The sequence below is a fragment of the Aethalodelphis obliquidens genome, unplaced genomic scaffold, assembly GCF_003676395.1.
Source record: "Aethalodelphis obliquidens isolate GAN/ISIS:26980383/991018 unplaced genomic scaffold, ASM367639v1 scaffold4, whole genome shotgun sequence".
Taxonomy (NCBI): Eukaryota; Metazoa; Chordata; class Mammalia; order Artiodactyla; family Delphinidae; genus Aethalodelphis; species Aethalodelphis obliquidens.
Genome location: NW_020837948.1, coordinates 34,746,104 through 34,771,235, shown reverse-complemented (window position 1 = coordinate 34,771,235; position 25,132 = coordinate 34,746,104). Strand labels below are relative to the sequence as shown.

Genomic DNA, 25,132 nt, shown 5'->3' with positions numbered 1-25,132 from the left:
AAGATGTAAAAGACAGCTTCCAATATCTCTCATGACTTCTAAATATATATTTTCAGTCCATATCTTTCTTGAGTTCTAGACTTAAGTTCCTATCACACACAAAAGTTGCTCTTCCCCTGGTGCTCCCTGTCACAAGAAATGGAATCATCACCCATGCAGTTTTCAAGCCCAAAACCTGGAAAGAGGCATGCTTGAAGGAGTATTCTTTTCCTCATTCACCACAGACAATCAATAATAAAATACTGTGATTTTTATAAATAACTTTTTTTATATCTCTCTCTGATTTTCTTCATCTCTAATTCTACTGGCCTATTCCAAGCGTGTATTTTTTGCCTGAAGAAAATAAAAGAATTTCCTAACTTATCTTCCAACAACCATTTTTATCCCTGCAGTCCACTCTCCACATAGAGCCACAAGTGATTTTTTTAAGGTAAAATTCTGATTACTTCACTAACCCACTAGGAACCTTCAATGGCTCATCAGTCTCATTGCATGCCACCTCACAACTTTTGCCTTTACCACCTTCTTTGTTTACGACATTCTGTCATACAGCACTCTTATATAGCTATTTCTTGCACTCAGAGTCAGAGTCTTTGCATACATTGTTCCCACTGTGTGAAATTCTCATCCCCCATCTTTTAGGGCTTAGCTTAAATGTGATTTCCTTAAGGACACCCTCTCTGAATCCCCAGAGAGGAGATTTAGTTTAGATTGTCCCATAATTCTCTCTTGGCATTCTTCTACATTTTTTTTGCAGTACGTTTTAATATTACAATTGAAAACTTATTAGTGAAACTACTTTTTTTTTTTTTTCTATTGTGCCACCCTCCAAAGTCCATCAGAGAAGCAGGAATCTGGTCACTTCTGTTCCTCTTTTATTTCACCTTTTTCCCTTAAAGTGCTCATCCACCTTCTTGTTTAAATCCATGGTAACTATCACAGGTGAGAATACATACACATATTAAAATAATGATGGATGGGGACTTCCCTGGTGGCGCAGTGGTTAAGAATCTGCCTGCCAATGCAGGGGGCACTGTTTGATCCCTGGTCCGGGAGGATCCCACATGCTGCAGAGCGGCTGGGCCTGTGCGCCACAACTACTGAGCCTGCACTCTAGAGCCCATGTGCCACAAGAAATAAAATAATAATAATAATAATTAATTAATTAAATAATGAGGGATGGAAGGGAAAGAAATGAAGAACTAATTTTTCTTAATGATCACCTTGATGGAGTGAGAACTGACAAATCATGATATTGATACTTTTCTGTTTAGACTTAAGCCTCACACAGCTTCGGATTTCATCAGAATTCTCCAGAGGAAAAAGAATGGTGTCATTCCTGGCCCCATTTGGTCACCAGAAACTATGTCAGTTTGCTTGCCCCCTAGTGCGACACTCTACCTAGACCTAGTCCATGTTGTCAGCATCTACCCCTCATCAAGAATTGACAAGAATGTCAGGGACAGCTTTAGATCCCTATTTCATCTCTAAAAGCTTCTGCTCTCTCTGGAATTTTAATCCCTCTAGTCCTCTGCCACTTTGTGCCTTTAAATATATGATTGTTAATTTAACCCAGCTTTTCTAGTTATCCTTTGTAGGAGCATTGGCCTGCAATGCTATTCCATCCCACACCACTTCCATGACATTAGCACTTGATAATGATTTCACAATTGATGTATTTGGTTTTGACTTTTATTGTACTTTTTAAAAAATTAAACTCTGTTGAATTTGAAGTTTGATTATATTTTGGAAAGCTATACAAAGAGCACATGCTGGAGAGACATGCTTACTTATACCCCTGCTCTCATCTACTCTCATTTCTATCCCATCCCTTTAGGTTATCATTTTCATCACTTTCTTGTTTATACCTTCACAGTGTTTCTTTATGAAAATACAAATGATTATAAATGCATACCTCTATACTCTCATTTCTTCAGAGGAAGTAGCAAACTATTGGGTTGGCCAGAAAGTTTGTTCAGGTTTTCTGTAACATCTCATGGAAAAACCTGAATGAACTTTTTGGTGAACCCCATATATTGACTGTTCTGTACCTGATTTTTTCATGTTACAATATATTCTTAAGATCCCCTCCTATATGAACATAGAGCCCCTCCCTATTTGTTTTCACTTTCATTATATTACATTGTGCAAAAATGAAATCATCTACTCAACCTGTCTGTTGCTCTTTCACACTTAGTTTTTTTCCAGTGTTTGTTGTTTCATGTATATAGTACATACACAATATGTGGTTCTATGTAATATAGATAGCCTTATGGATGTAAATATATTTTTTTGCAGGATATCTGCAAAAAGGATTTCAAGTACAAGTGCTAGCATAAAGGGTAAACATATCTGCAATTTTTGAAGTATTAAAGATACTCTTTTCATCAGAGTTGCACCATTTTGTGCTCTTTCAAGCAATATATGAAAGTACTTTTTTCTATACAGCCACATAAACAGATCTATTATCAATGTTTTATTCCTGTCAACTAGGTACATAAGAAATACTATCACATAAAATTTTTAAATTCTATGACCTTTACTGTAGATATGGCTGAACATCCTTTCATATTTGTATTTGTATTTTGTTTTCTTTGATGCTTTTCCACTTTTCTATTGGGATGTTAATCTTAGGAGAGCTTTACTTATTAGAGGAATTAATCTTTTATAGAATATGAGTTGCATAAATTCATTGTTCCTTGGCTTTTGACTTTGCTTATTATTTTTAATTTTATGGACTAAAATTTATCAGTCTTTCCCTTATGACTTCTAGATTTTTAGTCATAGTAACAAATACCTTCACCTTTTAAAAATAATAATGAGGGCTTCCCTGGTGGTGCAGTGGTTGAGAATCTGCCTGCTAATGCAGGGGACACGGGTTCGAGCCCTGGTCTGGGAGGATCCCACATGCCACGGAGCAACTAGGCCCATGAGCCACAACTACTGAGCCTGCACATCTGGAGCCTGTGTTCCGCAACAAGAGAGGCCGCAATAGTCAGAGGCCTGTGCACCGCGATGAAGAGTGGCCCCTGCTTGCCACAACTAGAGAAAACCCTCGCACAGAAACGAAGACCCAACACAGCAAAAATAAATAAATAAATTACTAAACTCCTACCCCCAACATCTAAAATAATAATAATAATGAAATTAGCTGATTTTTTTACCACTTGTATTATTTAATTTTTTTTACATTTAAATCTTTGTCCCATTTGAGTTTTTCTTGTTATATCATATGGGCTCTGGATATAATTTTTTCCCCAAAGTCTATCCCCATTATACCCAAAACACTTTCTTAAAAGTCCATTTTTGATGCACTTATTTAAAATTTTACTTTCATTATATTAAATTCCTATATGAGTTGAGATCTATTTCTAGACTTAATGTCAGTCTATTCATAAGTCAATATTATATTGCTTCAGTGTTGAGACTTTATGGTGCATTTTAGTTTATGAGGCTAAGCCTCTGTTACTGTGCTTCTTTGTTTCAGATTCCCAAGCTACTCTTGCTTATTTTTCCATAAAAACTTTAGAATCAGGTTTTATAGTTCAATAATTCCACTAGTATTTTCATTATCACATTAAAATTATGAATTAACTTAAGGAGAACTGATCCATTGGTGGTGTTAGGTCTTCCTATTCAATAATATGAGATATATCTTTTCAAATTGTTCAAGTCAGTTTTTTTGACATTCAAGTGTGTTTCATTTTATTTTGAAACTATTTTTATTTTGAAATTATTATTTATTTTGAAACTCACAGGTAGTTGTAAAAATAGTACAAAGCATCATGGGTACACTCACCCAGCATCCCTAAATGGTGAAATCTTATAGAACTGTAATATAATATTAAAACCAGGAAACTGACATTGGCTTGCTGCTGTTAACCAGACTACAGACCTTATTTTGTTTTCATTTTTCAGTTAATATACGTTAAATTTTTTTAACTGAATTTGTTTGTGTGTGAGTGTGTGTGTGTATAGCTCAATATATCTGCTATTTTTTATCTGCTGTTACCTGACCAAATAGTTAGCTAAATGTACTGGCTATTATTTCTTTTTTTATAAATTTATTTATTTTTGGCTGCATTTGGTCTTCGTTGCTGTGTGGGGGCTTTCTCTAGCTGCAGAGAGTGGGGGCTACTCTTTGTTGCAGTGCACGGGCTTCTCATTGTGGTGGCTTCTCTTGTTGCGAAACACGGGTTCTAGGCATATGGGCTTCAGTAGTTGTGGCACGGGGCCTCAGTAGTTGTGGCTCATGGGCTTAGTTGCTCTGCGGCATGCGGGATCTTCCCAGATCAGGGCTCAAACCCGTGTCCCCTGCATTGGCAGGCGGATTCTTAACCACTCCACCACCAGGGAAGTCCTATTATTTCTAATGCAATGTAAAAAGAACTGATAATATTGCTCTAGGAAGTTTTACTGTGACTGGGTAGACAAATACTGGAGTTCAAATGTCACCAAAAGTGAAGGATCCTATGTTCAACATACCTTTCAATCAGGACCTCTTGAAAGATGATACTCTAGGATAAAGGACAATCTGAAAATTGATAAGGTCTTTAAAAAACTTAAACCTATCCTTAAATCAGCTAAATTCCTGCTTGGTTTACAGAGAACTGTTCCTATTCTACTTTCCTTAATAAAGCTATTGTAAAATATTTTTGGAGTTATTAATGTTCAGAGTCTCTATTATTTTTGGTACACAAAATCTCACATGATTAAAAATAATTATAGGAGTTATAAGAGACAGAGTCAAGAGAAAAAAATGAAATTTAAATAGTACTACAGAATATTCAGATACTAGATATCTGACAGACATTTTAAATTTAGAGGATTAATATGTCCAAGAAAACAGATGACAAGAAAGAGAATATTATCAGAGAACTAGAATCTATTAAAAAGAAATAAAATTCTATAACAGAAAAGTACACTAATTATAATGAACTCATAGGTGAATTTAACAACTAATTAGACACAGGGGATGGTAGAATTAGTAAACTAGAGTACAGGTAACTGGAAAAGCAGGTGGAAATATTATTAATACATTAGAGATCAGTGAAAAAACTTTAGTCTGAAGCACAGAGCATAAAAACAAATGAAAACAGAAAGTAAAAAAGAATAAAAGATACATGGATATAGTGAAAGGTTTACAATATGTGTAACTGATATCCAAAAGGTGAGTAGATAAGGAATAGAGCAGAAGCAATATTTGAAGAAAGAATAGTTAAATATTTTCCAAAACCAATGAAAGATACTGTGGTAGATAATCACTCAACATGGCTATCATTGATTCCTCTTTTCCCCCAATACATGCTTGTTGCTCCTGACATCAAGAGATGGAATCTAATCACCCTCTTTTGAAACATGACTTTTTTGACAAATAGAATGCAGAAGAGTGACATTCTTGGACTTTCAGCCTAGGTCTAATGAAGCCTTGCAGTTTATGCCTTGTACCTTATGCCTGGGTCTCTTAGAACACTAAAACCTGGGATGTTCCCTTTTGGAATTCTTGCACTTTGTTAGCAGACGTTTAAGTTGCACAAAGAAGCCTCTATGACCAATCAACAGCTCCACCTAAGCTCCTAGGAAAATTTAGCCTAAATTGTCAGCCATCTAGGAAATCTAACCCAGTCATGCTATCAGGTAACTCAAATGTTATGTGCCATCTGACCACAAGCTTAGGAGAAACCTTAAGCAAGAACTACCCTGTTGAGCCCAGTCAACTCGCAGAACCATGAAAGATAAGGATAAATTGTTGTTGTTAAGTGATTAAACCTGGGATGGTTTGTTACTGTTATGGACTGATTTCTGTTCCCTCCAAAATTTATATGCCAAAAATCCTAACTCCCAGTACTTTGGAATGCCATCATATTGGATACAGGGTTTTACAGAGGTAATTAAGTTAAAATGAGGTCAGTTGGGTAGGCCCTAATCCAATATAACTGGTGTCATTATAAGAAGAGAAAATATGGACATAGACATTCACAGAGTGAAGATAATGTGAAGACTCAGGAAAAGATAGCCATCTACAAGCCATGGATATCTGGAACAGACCCTGCCTTCATAGCCATCAAAAGGAACCAACCTTGCACCAACTGTACACTTCTAAATAACACATGGTTTAAATGAAAAATACATTGAAAGGCATATTTGAATTGAACGTATGAGTAAAAATATATATCAAGACTTCTGGGATGCAGCTAAATTTATACTTGGATAGAAAAGGCATATATACCAATAGACAGAAGATATAGGTGAATAAAATAAAAATACTAAAAACATAGAAGTAAAATGATAGAAATTATAAAGATAAAAGCAGAAAGATTTGTTAGTCACACACACACACACACACACACACACACACACAGACATTCAATTTTTAATTTAAAACATTCTCCCAAAGAAATTCTAGGCCAGGTACATGACAACTGAGTTCTTCCAAAGATTTAATTAAAAAATAATACCAGGGCTTCCCTGGTGGCACAGTGGTTGAGGGTCCGCCTGCCGATGCAGGGGACATGGGTTCGTGCCCTGGTCCGGGAAGATCCCACATGCCGCGGAGCGGCTGGGCCCGTGAGCCATGGCCACTGAGCCTGTGCGTCCGGAGCCTGTGCTCCGCAACGGGAGAGGCCACAACAGTGAGAGGCCCGCGTACTGCAAAAAAAAAAAAAAAAAAAAAAAGAGAACATATTGCTAAGAGAGCTCTTTAAAATGGAGCTGGAAGGCCATTAAGGAAGCAGGGCTTACGCACATCCTCACCAGCTGGAACCATGAACTTTTGAATTGGGCCAAACCACAAATATTCCAAGGACTCTACAAGAAAACCTGCAACCTGTCACAGTAATGAACTTTTCCCTCCCTCTAGTGGTAGCCTTTTGCTACCAATCACATAAAGATAAGAATAGCTTTGGCTTGCCAGTACCAATTATAATTCTTTTGAAACAACTTTTGCAACCTTGTTGGGTTTTTTGCCTTTATAAACCCCTGTCTTTTATCTCCTCCTTGGAACACATTTTCAACTCTTGCTCAGATCAGTGTCTCCTGAATTGGAATTCTCAGATGCCAAATAAAGCCTTTATTTCTTTGCAGCTTTGATGTGGTGAATTTTGTTCATTATTACATAGAAAATCTGAAGTAATCTACCAACTAACTATTAGAAATTAATATGAACACAGTCACAAAATACAAGGTCAAAGCAATAAGAATGAATTGCATTTCCTTCATACCAGTAATAAACAACTATTTTATACTATGCTATACTAAATATCAAAAACATCAGTTACCTAGGAATGAATCTAATGAAGGAGGTTTAAGACCTCAACTCTGAAAAAGAAAATTATGAAACGTTATTGGAGAAATAAATGAAGATTTAAATAACTGAAGGAATCATACTTCATTGAATGATCAAGAGACTCAGTGTGGTAAGTATAGCAATGCTCCCAAATTGATTCAAAGACATTCCAATCCAAATCTCAGCATGTTTTTTATGGACACTAACTAGGTGATTTTAATCACCTAGAAATACAAAGCGCCGAGAATTGCCAAGATAATCTCAAAGATGGACTTACAACAAAGACTGATGTAAATATTCACAAAAAATACACAGCAATTAAGACAGTGTAATGTTGGTACTGGGATGCTCAAATACACCAATGGAACAGAACAGAGTGCAGAAATAGAACCACATATATAGAGTCTGCTGGTGCATGTCTGTGGGGAAAAGACAGCCTTTGAATAAACGGTGGTGAGTCAATTAGTATCCATCCAAAAATGATGAACCTGGGTCCCAACTTTATACAAAAAATATCATTCCCAGTTGAATTATTGATTTTATAATCTCTTATTAAAATAACATAAGAAATGTCCACATGACTTTGATCAGGCAAAGATTTCTTAAACAGGACATTAAAATTAAAAATTTATTTCACTCAAAAGATGCCATTATCAGAGTGAAAAGGCAAGTCACAGAGTTGAAGATATTTGTCATGAATATATATGTCAAATGACTCCCACATTTGGAGTATATAAAGAAATTCTGCAAATCAATAATAAAAAAGACAGACAACCCAATGTAAAAATAGACAAAAGAACAGAAAAGACATTTGACAAAATTGCACATTCCTATGGCTAATGAATAAAGGAAAACATGCTCAATAATATTAATCCTCTGAATAGGGAAATTAAAATTACAATGAAATATCAACACTTATACACCTATCAAAATTGCTTGAGTTTAAGAACAATTAACAATAGACTGCTAGAAGAATGAACTAGTGCAAATACTTTAAAAATTTATTAAAAAGCTTAACATACATATGACTCAGCAATTCTGTTTATATGTGTACTCAATAGAAATATATTCATATGTTTTCCAAAAAACAAGTAAAAGAATGTTCATAGAAACAGCATATTAGCCCTAAAGTGGAAACAACATTAACTACAGAATGAATATATTTTAGTATATTCACACAATGGACTACTATAAAACTATGTTGTACAATATGGTTAACTATTACCCATGTGTGCTTACTTAAATTTATGTCAATTAAAACTAAATAAAATTAAGAGTTCAGTGCCTCATTCACACTGACCACATTTCAAATGCACAATAGGCACATGTGGCTAGAGGCTATATTGGATATCAGAGATACAGAACATTTCCATCATTTTACAAAATCTGATTGGATAGTACTGCTATAGAGCAATGAAAATGAATTTCTGTTATATACAACCATATGAATGACTCTTAAAAGCACGTTGTTGAGTAACGAAACGCAGACACAAATGACTATGTGCTGTATTCTCCTGTGTATGCATAAAGTTCAAACACAGAACAAATTAGCCTATTCACTGCAGAAGTCAGGAGAGTGGTAATCTTTAGGCATTAAGGGTTTAGACAAGAAGGGAGGTGGAGGAGGGGCTTTTGGAATACTTGTATTATCCGTTTCTTGGGCTGGACTCTGGTTACATAGGTGTCTTTGCTGTGTTAAAATCCATCAATTTACATTTGCAATTTGTGCACTCTTCTGAAAACATATTATGCTTCAATAAAATGTCTATAAAAATAATATCCCTTGACTCTCCGTTTATTATCTATTAGGCAGCCATCAAGCTTATCCTTCTTTTGATCTCTACCCTGTTTACTTCTCCCATTTTTCTTAGTTGTACAATTTCTACTTTATCAAAGCATATTACATTTCATTCTATTTTGCCACCCTTATGCTTAGCTTAGTATTTGCCTCAGTTCTAGCATAAATTAATTGCACTTAGTTAAATATATTAGCTAAATATAGGTAGTTAAATCTAAGTAGTTTAACATACTTGATGCTTGCCACCAGACCTTCTTTTTTGAAAATATTTAGTTATTTATTTATTTGGCTGCGTTGGGTCTTCGTTGCAGCACGCGGGGTCTTAGTTGCAGCACACGGGATCTTCGTTGAGGCACACAGGATCTTTTGTTGTGGCGTGTGGGCTCTTCGTTGCGGTGTGCAGGCTTCTCTCTATGTGGCGCACAGGCTCGGTAGTTGCGGCACGTGGGATTAGTTGCTCCATGGCATGTGGGATCTTAGTTCCCCAACCAGGGATCAAACCCACGTCCCCTGCATTGCAAGGCAGATTCTTAACCACTGTACCACCAGGGAAGTCCCTCGCCAGACCTTTTATCAAAATTTCCCCAATCATATCTTGGTTGGTTACAACTTGCCTTGTTGTCAGTTCTTAAGGAGTATCTGATATCAACATATCCCGGGTACTTCCATATCCAAACTGTTTATAACTGTAGGGCAGTTTGTTGATGATGAAATAATGAGCTCATGTTTTCCTTCCTTGAGGATCTTTTAAGTGTTTCTCCAGTCTTCTGGAGGTGAATGCTGCTGTTTAGAAACCTGATGCCAAACTTTTGTTTTTCCTTTTTTCTTTTAGATGACAAAAGGATTATTTCTGCATCTGTACATCCAATAATTTTACCACAGTACATCTCAGTGTTGATTGCTCTGGATCAATTTCCCTAGACACTTGATGTGCCATTACAATATGTAGATTCAAATATTATTTAATTATTCATTATTTATCATTATTTATTATTTCAGTAAACTTTAGCTACAGATTTAAATATTTATTTTTTTGGTTTTCTTCTTTGGGGACTGCAATTATGTGCATTTTGGATCTCCTTTTCCTATCTTCTATATTTGCCTATTTTCTCTAATACTTTTTCTTACTTTTATTTTATATTCTCCATTCTCCCTCTTCTATGCCACATACATGCTTTCTATGTTGTCTTTTCTTCCTTGTGTGCTTTATAATTTAGTCTTCATCTATAAATTTTTTCCCATTTCTTTCTTTCCTGAGTTCTGTCAGTTTTCATTCCATAGCCTCCTTCATCTAGCTATTTTTCTCTTGTTTTGTGGCCAAGATTGTTTAATTTTTTTAACTTAAACTTACATATAGTTACATTTATATTTTTATCTGATTCATGGTAACATTGTTCTAGTGAGTTTTCACTGTCCTTTGTAAAGTAATGCTTAATAATTTTCATTTCTCTCACTATAATTATTTGGTATGTAGGCAGAAGCTTTTCCTTTTCTACTTAATCATTTTGAATGAGATGGGTTTTCTTAAACTAGAGGCAGAAAGTTATGGGAATGGAACATGCACCCAGCTTTCCAAGCTTCAAAACTGAAGAGTTATCTTCTCTGTTTATATAGAGGAGTTAAATATAGTCCCTATGTGTGGTTATACCTTCTCTGCTTCTGCAAACCTGGCCTGCTTCAAAAGAACTTGTACTGCCAGATCTGGGCTTTCGAGATCTCTTCATATTTATTGTTTTCCAAAGTTATGTATTCACTTGTAGATGGTATTTTGCTGGCACTTTTTTAGATCTGCTATGTCTGGACCCCCTTGGCATTTTGCAAAACTTTTTTCCCATTCTTTCCAAAAATACTCTGCTTTGACTTATCTACCTCGGTCCTACTCCCAGAACTTCCATCTTAAGGTACCATCCTCTCTTCCTGAGCAGAAATATATGCTGGAGATATTTGAGATCTGTCAATCCTGATACCCTCTCCACATTCCCTGTTATTCTTTGTAACATCTTTATGAATCTACAAGCTGGTTCCTTGTTCTACTTCAATTTTGGCAATATTTATATGCAATTACAACTCTGTCATTTTTTGTTGATCTCATAATTGTACTGAAACAGTATATGTGTGCATGTGTGTTTATGTGTGTGTGCATGCATGTTATATTTTATTCTACTTATTGCTCTCTACAGTTACCAGGAGACATGAGAAGATTCAGAACTAGACTTCTGGAGTATTACTATCATCTTTCTCATCTCACTGCTGAGAATATTTGCTCAGAAGTTTCATACAATGTTAAGGCATGCTCAACATTGTACTGATTATGTTCAATCTGAGCTTTCTCTTCTCTTTGAATTTATCTCAGTTAATACATTATAATTCATTTAGTTCCCCAGACTGGACAACTGGACATAATTCTAGATTTTTCCACATTTTATACCAGGAACATCAAATTAATAACCTTGCCCTTTTATCCAAACTAAATATTTCTCTATTATGTTCTATTCTCTCTATCTCTAAATAGAGATAAATTCTAAACTGGTCTCCTAAGTACCTTCCTTTGTTTCTTGTTTTCTTCTATCAGCTTCATCATCCACACTATCTTCAAACTAATCTATCTAAAACACATATTTGATAACTTTTACTTCTGAGGTTTACTCTTTTCAATGGCTTCTAGATGCATATAGGATAACATCATTCACGTTAACATGGCAAAGAAAGCCTCCCATGACCAGGCCCTTACCAAGCTCAAATCTCCCTGTCCAATTTACAATCATGCTACTCTTGTCATAACAAACTCCTTGCCAAGATATTTCACACATTTTTGCCTCTACTTTTCCTACTAATTTTTCCTGTTAAGAACTTGCCCCCAGTTTGCTTGCATTGTGAGAAATCACTTATCTTCACAACTCAAGTTCAAGTGCCACACTGTCTATAAGCATTTCCAAATCATCCTAGATAAAAATGACCATTTTCTCCACTTTGTTCCCAGGTCAATCTGTACAAGTCTTAATCATGGCATTTCTAAGAACTCCCTGCACTCTTTTTTTTTTTTTTTACGCTGGCCTCTCACTGTTGTGGCCTCTCCCGTTGCGGAGCACAGGCTCCGGACGCGCAGGCTCAGTGGCCATGGCTCACGGGCCTAGCCGCTCCACGGCATGTGGGATTTTCCCGGACCGGGGCTCGAACCCGTGTCCCCTGCATCGGCAGGCGGACTCCCCAACCACTGCGCCACAAGGGAAGCCCTCCCTGCACTCCTTTTTATGTGTTTTTCTCCCCCTAGCAAACTCTAAGCAGCTTAGGCAAGGTCCATATTTTATTAGTTTTTGTAGTTTCAGTGCCAGATCTAGGTGAATAAGTAAAAACCTGCTTCACTGTATTGATATGTTAAAGTTTTGTCTCCCATCTAAACTGCAAGTTCATTGAAGTCAGAGACCATGTGTGCCCAACTCAGATTTCTTTTGCATATATTTATTCATGTTTTTTAGTCTGTTTTCCTAGGGTACAACAAATTGCTCCTCATGACCTAAAGGTTTATGTTAGTCTTTTGAAAAAAATAATCTGAAAATAATGACCAATTATTCTGCTACTATGGTAAAAACAAATATTAAATATATTTCATATATTCAGGAAGAACAAATGAATAACAAATGTTGGTTTAATTTAGAATAATAATAAACTTATGTATTGAAATTCCAAAATTCTAGAAGTTATTATGTTCCTTTGTTGATGACACATGTCTTCTCATAGTCAAACTGGCTAATATAGAAGTAAATAGTCAATAAATATCTATAACCAATGAATCAACATTGTAATCACATGTGTTATAATTAAGATTTTTCCTATATTTATGAATTTTCCAGGTATGTTAAATTAAGTAAATAAATTTAGTTTTAAATTAAACTAAATGTGTTATCTATATACATACTTTATGCAAATAAATTAGTTAAAATAGAGAATTAAGCATATACATGAATTTTGAAAATATAACAATTTTCCCCTCTAGCAGTTGCTACCTTGAAACAAAAGCATAAATCATTTACTACAATATTCTAAAACCTTCCTAAACTTGTCTTTCATATGTATTAAATGAATAATGATTATGAATAACATATACACACCGAAGGATGGTCACGATGTTTGGTACACCAGCAAAAGCAGAAAATACAATTGTAGAAAAGATAAAAGCAATGAACAAAGGTAATTTATAGCACTTTGGATCACATGTCCCATGTCTAGCGTCAATAAAGTCACCTTGATTATCTGAGGTTGTTAATCCTTCTTTAATGCAAGAACAATTGTAATATGTCTATGAAAATGAAGACAGGAAACAATCTTTTAGAAATATAGTCACAAGACAAAAACTCTTATAATTGTAAAATAAAAATTAAATCAATAACTACAGGGAGACTAGGCAGTTTTATTAGTAAATATCCTTATATTAAATCTGCCATTCATAACTTACAAATGAACCACTAATGATAAATAAGATCAAGGTATTTTACCTAATAAAGAATTGTGTACATGTATATATAATTATAGTTACTTAGGAAAAATTCTATTAATTTAAGAAATTTCACTAAAAATATTTACATTTAATTGTACAAATAATTGTTGGAGAGAGATATAGATTAAGGACAAATAAGGAAAATGTAATGAATAAAGTGGAATTTTAGCTGGAATTTGAAATATGGAGAGTTACCCAATCGTAGACAGTTTTAGAACTATGCTGCAAAGGCAAGACTTTATTTTGTATGTGATGATGACAGGGCTGTTATCTATTAGGCAGAGTAGGCACAGTGTACCTAGGACCCACAATACTTTCAGAACCAAAAAAAAAAGGTTTTAATTTTAGTGTCTTTTAAAATCAGAGAAAAAATAAATATCATAATAATGAATATATTATAATGCATCCAGCCTGGATCATATTTGTCTTTATGCCAAAGTAGTTGTACATTAAATCTCTCTCTCTCTCTCTCTCTCTTTCTTTCTTTTTTTAAGTGAAGGAAGGGGTTTAAAAAGGCAAAAGTGCCTAAAGCCAACATAAGTCATAATGTAGTCCCTAATGGGAACGAAGGAAAACTTGGGGCTGTTATATTATTATTGATAACTCAAGGAAGATGAATAGGTGGTATTTTCTAAGAAGAGATAAACAGAGTTGGAGATACAGAGACCAGTTAGCAATTTGTTAATCTGTTGAAAAGATTCTAAATTAAATAATAATAATAATTTTTAAAATTCAGTAGAAATATTAAACTAAGTTACCAGTGAAGGAATAAGAGGAAATAAAGATGGCTTGAACCTGTGTGATTCAGAAAATGATGGTACAAAAACCATGTCCGTTGTTTAGGGAAGCTGCTAAGTGGTTACTGGATATATTAAAGAAAAATAGAAATATCTAAATAGCAAATCATTCATTCTACCGTATTTTTTTTATAATGCCTATGTGCCAAACATCATTCTAGGTATTGTGAAAACATAGTAAACAATACAATAGAAATCCCTGCCCTCATGTAGGAAATTTTTTACTAGCATGAGATAGGCAATTTTTTTAAAAAAAGAACCTTTAACGGAGCACATGGTGACGAATACTATGGAGGAAAAAATAAAGTAAGGAAAAAAAACAGGGATTATAGGGGTGAGTTTAACATGAACAGGTAATGCTACAATGATACAGTGATATTTGAGCAGAGATTTGAAGAAGGTAAGGGAGTGAGCCATGTGGTTACCTGAAAGAAGTATATTCCAGGTGGGAAAAACAAAACAGAAATTGAAAAGCCTTGGGACTGGAGCTTGCTTGAAAAATTCAAAGAAAAGCAAGGAGAAAAATTTGTTTGAATCAGAGTGAACATGAGGGAAACTAAGAGAAAATGAAATTGGAGTAATGAGGGAAGGATTTATATAGAAACTGGTAGGTAATTGCAAGAGCAATTTAAGAACTTCAGTCTTTATTCTTAGTAATGTGAAACCATTAGAGGGATAGATGTATAAATGACATTTTTTAAAAGATCACTCTAGCTGATATATTGAGGCTACTGAACTGTGAAAGCAAGGGTAAAAGCAGAGAAAACAGTTAAAAAGCTCTTAAAGTAAGATGCAAGTCATTGGTGACTGGGGCCCGGGTATCAGAGAAAATGATGAAGATAGTCAGATCTAGCATGTATTTTGAAAGTAGATTTGAAGGGTCCTAGGATAAGAATGGTTACCAGAAAGAGAAGGTCATATGGAGAAGGCCTCCCTGAAAGAAGTTAAGACTTGCAGGCAAGGGAGGCAGTCAGTCCATGGCTCAGAGAGGGAACCAAGAAAATAAACACAACGACTTCACTTTTTCCCCCCATCTTTCTGACTTTCTATCAAGACTCCTTATTATCATAGTCTATATGACAATAGATTATATATGATAATAGAACTCTCATCCTATAGTTTGGTCTCTTGGAACAGTGAGAGGGTAGAGAAGGTGAAAAGTGGATCTGGAGGTCAGAAAAAAGATATCTAGTACAACAAATAATTGCAGACCATAGAACCTAAGCTGACTAAGGGGAAAAGTGAAAATGTGAAGAAACTTTAGTGAACAGATGGTAGAATCAAAAGATATTAGGCTCTAGAAGGGCTGAAGAGCTGTAGAGTTATATCCAAAGAGATACAACCAAAATAGGAAAAATTATATTAAAATGAAATAGTAAAATATATTCAATTCAAATAATAAAAGAAGAAGATAGATCTAAGTCTACCATATCAATAATTATAATAAATGTCAGTTGTCTAAAAACTCCAATTGAAAGACAGACATTAACAGAATTGAGGAAAAAGCAAAAGCATATTATACCTTGGCTACAGGAGACATTTTAAACATAAAGACATGAACAGCTGGAAAATAAAATGATAGAAGTAAGATAAACCATGAAAACAGCAAGAAAGCTTACAGTGACTGTTTAATATATAAAACAAACTTCAAGACAAAGAGTATTACCCGAGATAGAAAGGGACATTTTGTAAAGATAAAAGGATCAAGAAGCTGTGACAATTATTAATGTGTGTGCACACAATTAGAGGGTCTAAAATACATGAAGTCAAAATAAAGAGAGAAATAGACAACTGTATAATTATATTAAGATACATTTTTCATATATAATGTTCAGAATTTCATATATTATTACAAGGTATGCAAAATGACAAGAATAATTGGCTTAAAATTAGGACAAATATAAGTAGACTACTACAGATAGTAGACTAAATAGCAAGAACTTTAAATAGTTATGATTAATATTTTCCAGAAAATAGAGGGTAAATGGATAAAATATCTTAAATGATGTGGAATTTCACCAGGGACTTGGATTCTACAGAAACATAAATGTTAGAATGGAACAGATCAAAGGAGATGGAAAATAGAGAAAAGAGCAAAAGAGTATGGGATACAGTAGAAAGGTCTATTTGTAGTCTGCTGTTAGGCAGAATACTAAGATGGCACCTAAGATTCCCATCCTGCTATTTTATAAACCTGCATAATCCCTAGATTGATGTGAATTGGTGGATTTTAATCCCTTTACTAAGTTATGTTACATGGCATAGCTGACTTTAAGAGACAGAGGTAAACTTCACCTAATTAGATAATATATAAAAGGAACTGAGCTTTTCCTGAAGTCAGAGATTCAAAACATGTGTCACAAGGGAGATTCTGTTGCTGGCTTTGAAAATGGAAGGAGTCATGTGGCAAAGAATGGGGGTGGCCTCTAAGAGCTAAAATTGGCCCTCAGCAGACAGCTACCAAGGAAATAGGGACTTCATTTTTCACAGCCCAATGGAACTGGATTTGGCCCAAAATCTGAATGACCTTGGAAGTAGATTTTTTCCCAGAGCCTCCAGAAAGGAATGTATTTCAGCCAACACCCTGATTTCAGTTTGTGAGACTCTGAGCAGAGGAACCAGCAATGCCATATCTGGACTTATGACCTGTGAGATAATAAATGGGTATTATTTAAAGACACTAAGGCTGTAGTAATTTGTTATGCAGCAATATTAAATTAATATATGGTGCCTCCTCCACAACCAATAAAAGAGGAGAAAGTGAGGGAGAAATAATAGCTGAGAATTTTCCAACTGATAGACATAAATCCACGGACTAAAGATATTCTGTGAAACCCTAGCAAAATAAATATAATGAAAACCACATCCAGGCATATCAAAGTAAAATTGCTAAAAGTCAAAAACAAAGAGAAAATCTTAAAAGCAGCTAAGCAGCCAGAGACATAAAGACAATATAATGACATCTTTCAAACGCCGGGCCACAGTCAGGGGGTGGGGTGGCAGGTGGGCATCACTGCCAATACAGAATTCCATACCAAGTGAAGACAGTTTTTCTTTTCAGAAATGGGAGTGAAATATGGTTCTTAAGGAAAAAAAAAAAATCTCATATGAAAACATGGAAATGCAAGGAAGTGGGTAAATATAAGTGCATACTGACTGTACAAAAAAATAACAGTATGTGTCCTTTAAAATATATGGAGAAATAAAATATATGACAAAAATAGCACAAAGGTGGGAAATCAGTAAATGAAGTTAAAATATTCTAGGGATGTTTCAACTGGAAGAGATCCTGAAGACTGGCTTCTTGTAATCCTTAATGCTTTGGACGAGACTGACTTCCCTTCTCTATAGATATGTAGAATGAGGCTCCTGTTGGACTACAGCAGTCTCTGGAAGAAGATCCCTGATACTGCTATTTTATACTGAAAGCCATAACAGCTGCTGAAAAGAGCTAGTCCCAGTGAGAAGATCAGGAAGGAAATCCCAAGATTTCTTTCGTATCTATATAAGGAAATTTGAAGATCTTGATAGCATGGATAAGAATATGTGGGTCTCAATGAGGCAAAACACTTGGAATATTATCAACATGAAGAGCAGATATCTATTTTCAGTTTTGGTAAAGCTGTGATTTTCTATAGAAACTTAGAAATCTTCAAAGGTGTAGTATTTCCTACCACTCCTCTTGTAAACTTTTGCATAAGTGTAATTGAAGAGCACTCAATTCTAATACATTTGACTCTTATATTTTGAATACGAACATTTAATCAGAATTATTTCAAAGTTGACATAGTTTCACTGAAAAAAATTTTCCAGAGGGAATTCCATTAACACAATTTAGACACAATAATTTTTTGTATATGGTATTTCTCTAATTTTCATTTTGTTAAAATTATTTTTACTGGCATCAGTTCTTTCCCATTTGAAATTAATGTATATTTTATCCGTTAATTGGTTTCATCTGTATCAAATTGTACTAATCATAACTTCTGCTATTGTGAGTTTTCCTTCAGAGCCATTATTTCTTTCAAGGCTAATTGTCCTGGGTAATTCGTAACAGATCTAATTTTTCTCAAATATATTTTATTCTTTCAATTTTTATTCAGCATCAAATGTTATCACACAGTTTGAGTCACTATTTTGTGAATTATTTCATTATTCATTATTCATTATTCCTTAGAGAAATGAAAGGAAATTATAAAGATTTTTATGAAATAGAAACAAATCCCTAAAAGGGATTCCCCAGTAAAAGAAAGATGGGTGGAAGCTATATAGTGGCTGGCATTTTTAGCTCTTGAATATCCCACGGATCAAAACACCAAGGTCAAGCAGTTCTTCTTTATTCTGTGGTGACAACATGAGATTTAAAAAATCATTTACTTGTCAAAATAAAATGGAGGAGAGGAAGTAAACAGGAGTGTAAATTAAGATTTTCCATAAGTTAATAAATTGTTGAGGATGGGTAACTAACATATGGGAGTTCATTTTGGTTTTCTATTACATTTAAAGCTTCCCACAGTAATATATTTTAAAGATTTTAAATATCATTTTAAATATATTTTAAAATATTTAAAATAAATATTTTAAAATATTTTATATGTATTTATATGTATTTATATGTATTTTATATGTATTTATTTTATAAATATTTATTTTATATTTTATATGTATTTTATATGTATTTATTTTATATGTATTTATATGTATTTTTAAAATACATAATACATATAAATAACCATTTTAAATTTAAAAATTTTAAAGACTCATTTTAAACATTTAAGAAGAAAGAATTTTTAAAGGGTATATAATCTTTTTAATTTTCAATTAAAAACTGAAGATATATTGTTAAATAGTAGGCCAGTGAAAATATGACAACGAGGAACTAAAGTTGGTCAGGCATGCTAATATACTGTGATAAAATGATCTGTGTAACAGGAAAAAGAATATTGTTATGTACATACTAATAAATAAAGTACTAATAAAGTACTTTATTGCCTGCTAAGGAAGATGATATAATGCCCATGGGTCAGGAAATATCCTCTTTGTTGCTCTCTTCCCGTCACACAGACTAGACAAAGAGAGGGGAGAGAGAAACGCAGAATTTTTAAAACCTGGGTCCCTACTTCACTCCCAATTCTCACAAGTCCTATGTATTGTTATCACATGAAGCCATAATTTAAGAAAAATTTAAGAAACGGAAAATAAGAGGGGGAAAGGATTTTATAGACAGCAGGAGTAAAATATAAACATCATCTATAAGTTGCACTTCTTAATGGAGAGGACGAAGCAGAGAAAAAGATAATTACCTTGTGATTCTTTAATGTTTTAGAATATGTACAACCTGCAAAGCAAGGAGAAAAATATCGAATATCATTTCTTCCACATGTAGCAGAATAAAATGAAGATGAGCATTTACAGTGAGAATTGCAAGGAGCTGTCAGGTTTCCCAACTGCCCTGTTCTGTAAAAGAAGAGATTGAATGTAATTATAATACAACTGTATTATCCTTATTAATGTATACACAAAGATATCAATGAGATCAATGAAATATGATTATTTAAATAATTTTAACAGATTTAGGTACAACAGATATACAATAAACTGTACATTTTTAAAGCATATAATCTGCATACACTTGTGAAACCATCACTGCAATCATGTTAACAAACATAATCATCACCCCCAATAGTTCCCTCATGCTCCTTTGTAATTCCTCCACCTCCTGGCATCTGCTGATCTACTTTCTGAAACTGTTCATTAGTTGGAATTTCATAGTGCACTAGGTGCACTTTCTTTGTCTGGCTTCTTTCATGCAGCTGGTCTTTACATGGTCTTTGTATGGTCATATGCTTCCATGTCTCTTGGATAAATATTAAGGAGTAGAATGTTTGGATCATATGGTAGGTGTTCATTTAACTTTTTAAGAAACTGTCAAACAGTTTTCCAAAGTGATTGTGCTATTTTGCATTCTCACAAGCAGTGTGTAAGATTTCAATTGCTTCCTATATTCCTTGTCAACACTGGGAATAGTCAGTCTTTTTAATTTTAGACATTCTAACAAGGATACAGTAACTTCATATTGTGGTTTTTAATACGTATTTCCCTAATGACTGATGCTGGACATCTTTCCATGTGCTTATTTTCCATCTGTTTCTATTATTTGGTTAAATATCTGTTTAAATCTTTTGCCCATTTTTGTGGATATTACTAAGCATTCAAAGTTCTTTATATGTTCTAGAAACCAAGTTCTTTGTTAGATATATGATTTTCAAATATCTTCTCAGTCTATGGCTTGTTTCTGCATTACCTTAATTGGATCTTTCAAAGAGCAGATGCTTTTTATTTTAATGAAGACCAATTTATCAATATATTTCTTTATGTATCACATATTTGGTGTCATAACCAAGAAATCTTTGCTGAACCCAAGTTCACATAAATTTTCCTCATATTCCTGGAATTTTATATTTCACAATTACATCTACAATCCATTTTGAATTAATTATTTACATGGTATAAGATATGGATCAAAGTTTGTTTAAATACAGATATCTAATTGTTCCAGCATCATTTGTTAAAATGACTGTATGTTCTCTGCTAAATTGCATATGCACCCTATCAAAAATTAATTATCTATATATGTGTGTGCTTACTTTTGGACTCTCCATTCTGTTCCACTGACTTATTGGTCTATATTTACACCAGTACTACTTTCTTGATTATTGTAGCTTTATAATAAGTCTTGAAATCAAATAGCATTAGTCCTCCACCTTTGTTCTTTAGAATTGTTTGTGGTTTTTCTACATCCTTTGCATAACTATATGAATTTAAAAGTCATTTTTCCAATATCTAAAAAAGAAAGCTTGTTGGGATTTTGATTGTGATTACATCAAATACATACATCAATTTGGGGAGGATTAACATTCTAAAGATCCTGAGTTTTGTAACCCACAAATATGGGATATCTCTTCATTTAAAAATGTAGGTTTTAATTACTGTCAGCAATGTTTTACAGTAATCAGTGCAAAGGGATTTTACATCTTTATCATATTTATCCTTAAGAATTTTTTTTCTTGATACTATTGTTAATGGTATTGTTTAATATCAATTTCAACTTGTTTGTAGGTAGTATATAAAATGCCATAGAATCTTATATATTAATCTTTTCTTCTACAGTATTTCTTTTTGTTTGATAGTATTGTTAACATTATTTTTTAAAGTTCTTTCCAGAATTTATTGAGATATAATTGACACAGCACTGTATAAGTTTAAGATGTACAGTATAATTATTAGACTTACATACATCATGAAATGATTATCACAATAAGTTTAGTGAACATCCATCATCTCACATCAATACAAAACTAAAGAGAAAAAAATTTTCCCTTGTAATGAAACTCTTAGAGTTTACCCTCTTAACAACTTTCATATATGACATACAGCAGTATTAATTATATTTGTCATGTTGTACATCACTTCCCTAGTACTTATTTACTTTATAACTGGTAGTTTGTGCATTTCAACTGCCTTCATTTAATTCCCGATCCCTTAACCCTTTGCCTTTGTTAACCATAAATCTGATCTCTTTCTCTATGAGTTAGTTAGTTGGTTGGTTGGTTGGTTTTAACATCTTTACTGGTGTATAATTGCTTTACAATGGTGTGTTAGTTTCTGCTTTATAACAAAGTCAACCAGCTATACATATACGTATAACCCCATATCTCCTCACTTTTGTGTCTCCCTCCCAACCTCCCTATCCCACCCCTCTTGGTGGTCACAAAGCACTGAGATAATCTCCCTGTGCTATGTGCCTGCTTCCCATTAGCTATCTATTTTACATTTGGTAGTGTATATATGTCCATGCCACTCTCTCACTTCATCCCAGTTTACCCTTCTCCCTCCCCATGTCCTCAAGTCCACTCTCTACGTCTGTGTCTTTATTCCTGTCCTTCCCCTAGGTTTGTCAGAACCATTTTTATTTTTTAGACTCCATATATATGTGTTAGCATACAGTATTTGTTTTTCTTTTTCTGACTTACTTCACTGTGTATGACAGATTCTAGGTCCATCCACGTCATGACAAATAACTCAGTTTCATTTCTTTTTATGGCTGAGTAATAATCCATTGCTTATATGTGCCACATCTTCTTTATCCATTCATCTGTCAATGGACACTTAGGTTGCTTCCATGTCCTGGCTATTGTAAATAGTGCTGCAGTGAACATTGCGGTGCATAACTTTTTGAATTATGGATTTCTCAGGGTATATGTCCGAAGTGGGATTGCTGGGTCGTATGGTAGTTCTGTATTTAGTTTTTTAAGGAACCTCCATACTGTTCTCCATAGTGGCTTTATCAATTTACATTCCCACCAACAGTGCAAGAGGGTCCCTTTTCTCCACACCCTCTCCACCATTTATTGTTTGTAGATTTTTTGATGATGCCCATTCTAACTGGTGTGAGGTGATACCTCATTGTAGTTTTGATTTGCATTTCTCTAATGATTAGTGATGTTGAGCATCCTTTCATGTGTTTGTTGGCGATCTGTATGTCTTCTTTGGAGATATGTCTATTTAGGTCTTTTGCCCATTTTTGGATTGGGTTGTTTGCTTTTCTGATATTGAGCTTCATGAGCTGCTTGTAAATTTTGGAGATTAATCCTTTGTCAGTTGCTTCATTTGCATATATTTACTCCCATTCTGTGGGTTGTCTTTTTGTCTTGTTTATGATTTCCTTTGCTGTGCAAAAGCTTTTAAGTTTCATTATGTCCCATTTGTTTTTGTTTTTATTTCCATTTCTCTAGGAGCTGGGTCAAAAAGGATCTTCCTGTGATTTATGTCATAGAGTGTTCTGCCTATGTTTTCCTCTAAGAGTTTGATAGTGTCTGGCCTTACATTTAGGTCTTTAATCCATTTTGAGTTTACCTTTGTGTATGGTGTTCTAATTTCATACTTTTACATGTACCTGTCCAGTTTTCCCAGCACCACTTATTGAAGAGACTGTCTTTTCTCCAATGTATATTCTTGCCCCCTTTATCAAAAACAAGGTGACCATATGTGTGTGGGTTTACCTCTGGGCTTTCTATCCTGTTCCATTGATCTATATTTCTGTTTTCATGCCAGTACCATACTATCTTGATTACTGTAGCTTTGTAGTGTATTATGAGGTCTGGGAGCCTGATTCTTCCATCTCCGTTTTTCTTTCTCAAGGTTGCTTTGGCTAGTCAGGGTCTTTTGTGTTTCCTTACAAATTGTGAAATTTTTTGTTCTAGTTCTGTGAAAAATGCCACTGGTAGTTTGATAGGGATTGCATTGAATCTGTAGATTGGGTAGTATAGATATTTTCACAGTGTTGATTCTTCCAGTCAAGAACTTGGTATATCTCTCCATCTGTTTGTATCATCTTTAATTGGTTTGTTTGTTTTTGAAGTATAATTGACCTACAAGACTGTTAGTTCCTGTTACATAGCATAGTGATTTGGTGTTTCTGTACATTTCAAACTTATCACCACAGTAAGTCTAGTTACAATATATCACCACACAAAGATATTACATAGTTATTTTTATACTCCCCACACTGCACATTTCATATCCATGACTCACTTATTTTGCAACTGAAAGTTTGTATCTCTTAAACTCCCTCACCTATTTAATTCCTCCCCGCAACTCCCTCCTTTCCAGCAAGCCCTTGTTTGTTCTCTGTATCTACAGCTCTGTTTCTGTTTTTTATACTTATTCACTTGTTTTTTAGATTCCACATATAAGTGAAATCATACAGTATTTATCTTTCTCTGTCTGACATATTTAACTTAGCATGATACTCTCTAGTTCCAACCTTGTTGCAAATTGCAAGATTTCATTATTATTTGTGACTGAGTAATATTCCACTGTATGTATATTACATCTTTTTTATCCATTCATCTATTGATGGGCACTTGGGTTATATCTTGGCTATTGTAAATAATGCTGCAATAATTACAGGGGTGCATATATCTTTTCTAATTAGTGCTTTTCTTCTCTTCGGGTAAATACCCAGGAGTGGAATTTGTATGTATTCTTTGTATGTTTTGGATATTAACCCCTTATCAGACATATCCTTTGCAAATATCTTCTCCCATTCAGTAGGCCTTTTTGTTTTGTTGATGCTTTCCTTTACTGAACAAAACCTGTTTAGTTTGATGTAGTCCCATTTATTTTTGTTTTTGTTTCCTTTGCCTGAGGAGACATCTAAAAATATTACTAAAACTGATGTCAAAGAGTGGACTGCCTATGTTTTCTTCCAGTAGTTTTATGGTTTCAGGTCTTACATTTGTCTTTAATACATTTTGAATTTATTTTTCTGCACGGTGTGAGAAAGTAGTCCAGCTTGATTCTTTGGCATGTAGCAGCCCAGTTTTCCCAACACCATTTGTTGAAGAAGCTGTTTTTTGCCCCATTGTATATGTCTCTTTTATTGTAGCTTAATTGCCCATATAAGAGTGGTTTCATTTCCATTGATCTATGTGTCTGTTTTTGTGCCTGTACTATACTGTTTTGATGACTGTAGCTTGGTAGTTTAGTTTGAAATCAGGGGAGCATGATTTCTTCTTTCATAAGATTGTTTGGCTGTTAGGGGTCTTTTCTGTTTCCATACAAATTTTAGCATTAGTTATTCTAGTTCTGTGAAAAATGCCATTGGTATTTTTAGGGATTGCATTGACTCTGAAGCTTGCCTTGGGTAGTATGATCATTTTAACAATATTAATTCTTCCATCCATGAACATGGT

The 25,132-nt window shown here is 34.2% G+C and overlaps 1 protein-coding gene across 1 annotated transcript in view; it reads right to left on the bottom strand.

The window, feature by feature from the left end:
- SLCO6A1 (solute carrier organic anion transporter family member 6A1) overlaps window positions 1–25,132 on the bottom strand; it is a 96,732-nt gene that overhangs the window by 7,861 nt on the left and 63,739 nt on the right. The window contains exons 9-10 of the mRNA XM_027101248.1: window positions 19,679–19,832; window positions 13,193–13,380 (exon numbers count right to left, since the gene is read on the bottom strand). Coding sequence (XP_026957049.1) covers window positions 13,193–13,380; window positions 19,679–19,832 — 342 coding nt within the window. The remainder of the gene's footprint in view (window positions 1–13,192; window positions 13,381–19,678; window positions 19,833–25,132) is intronic.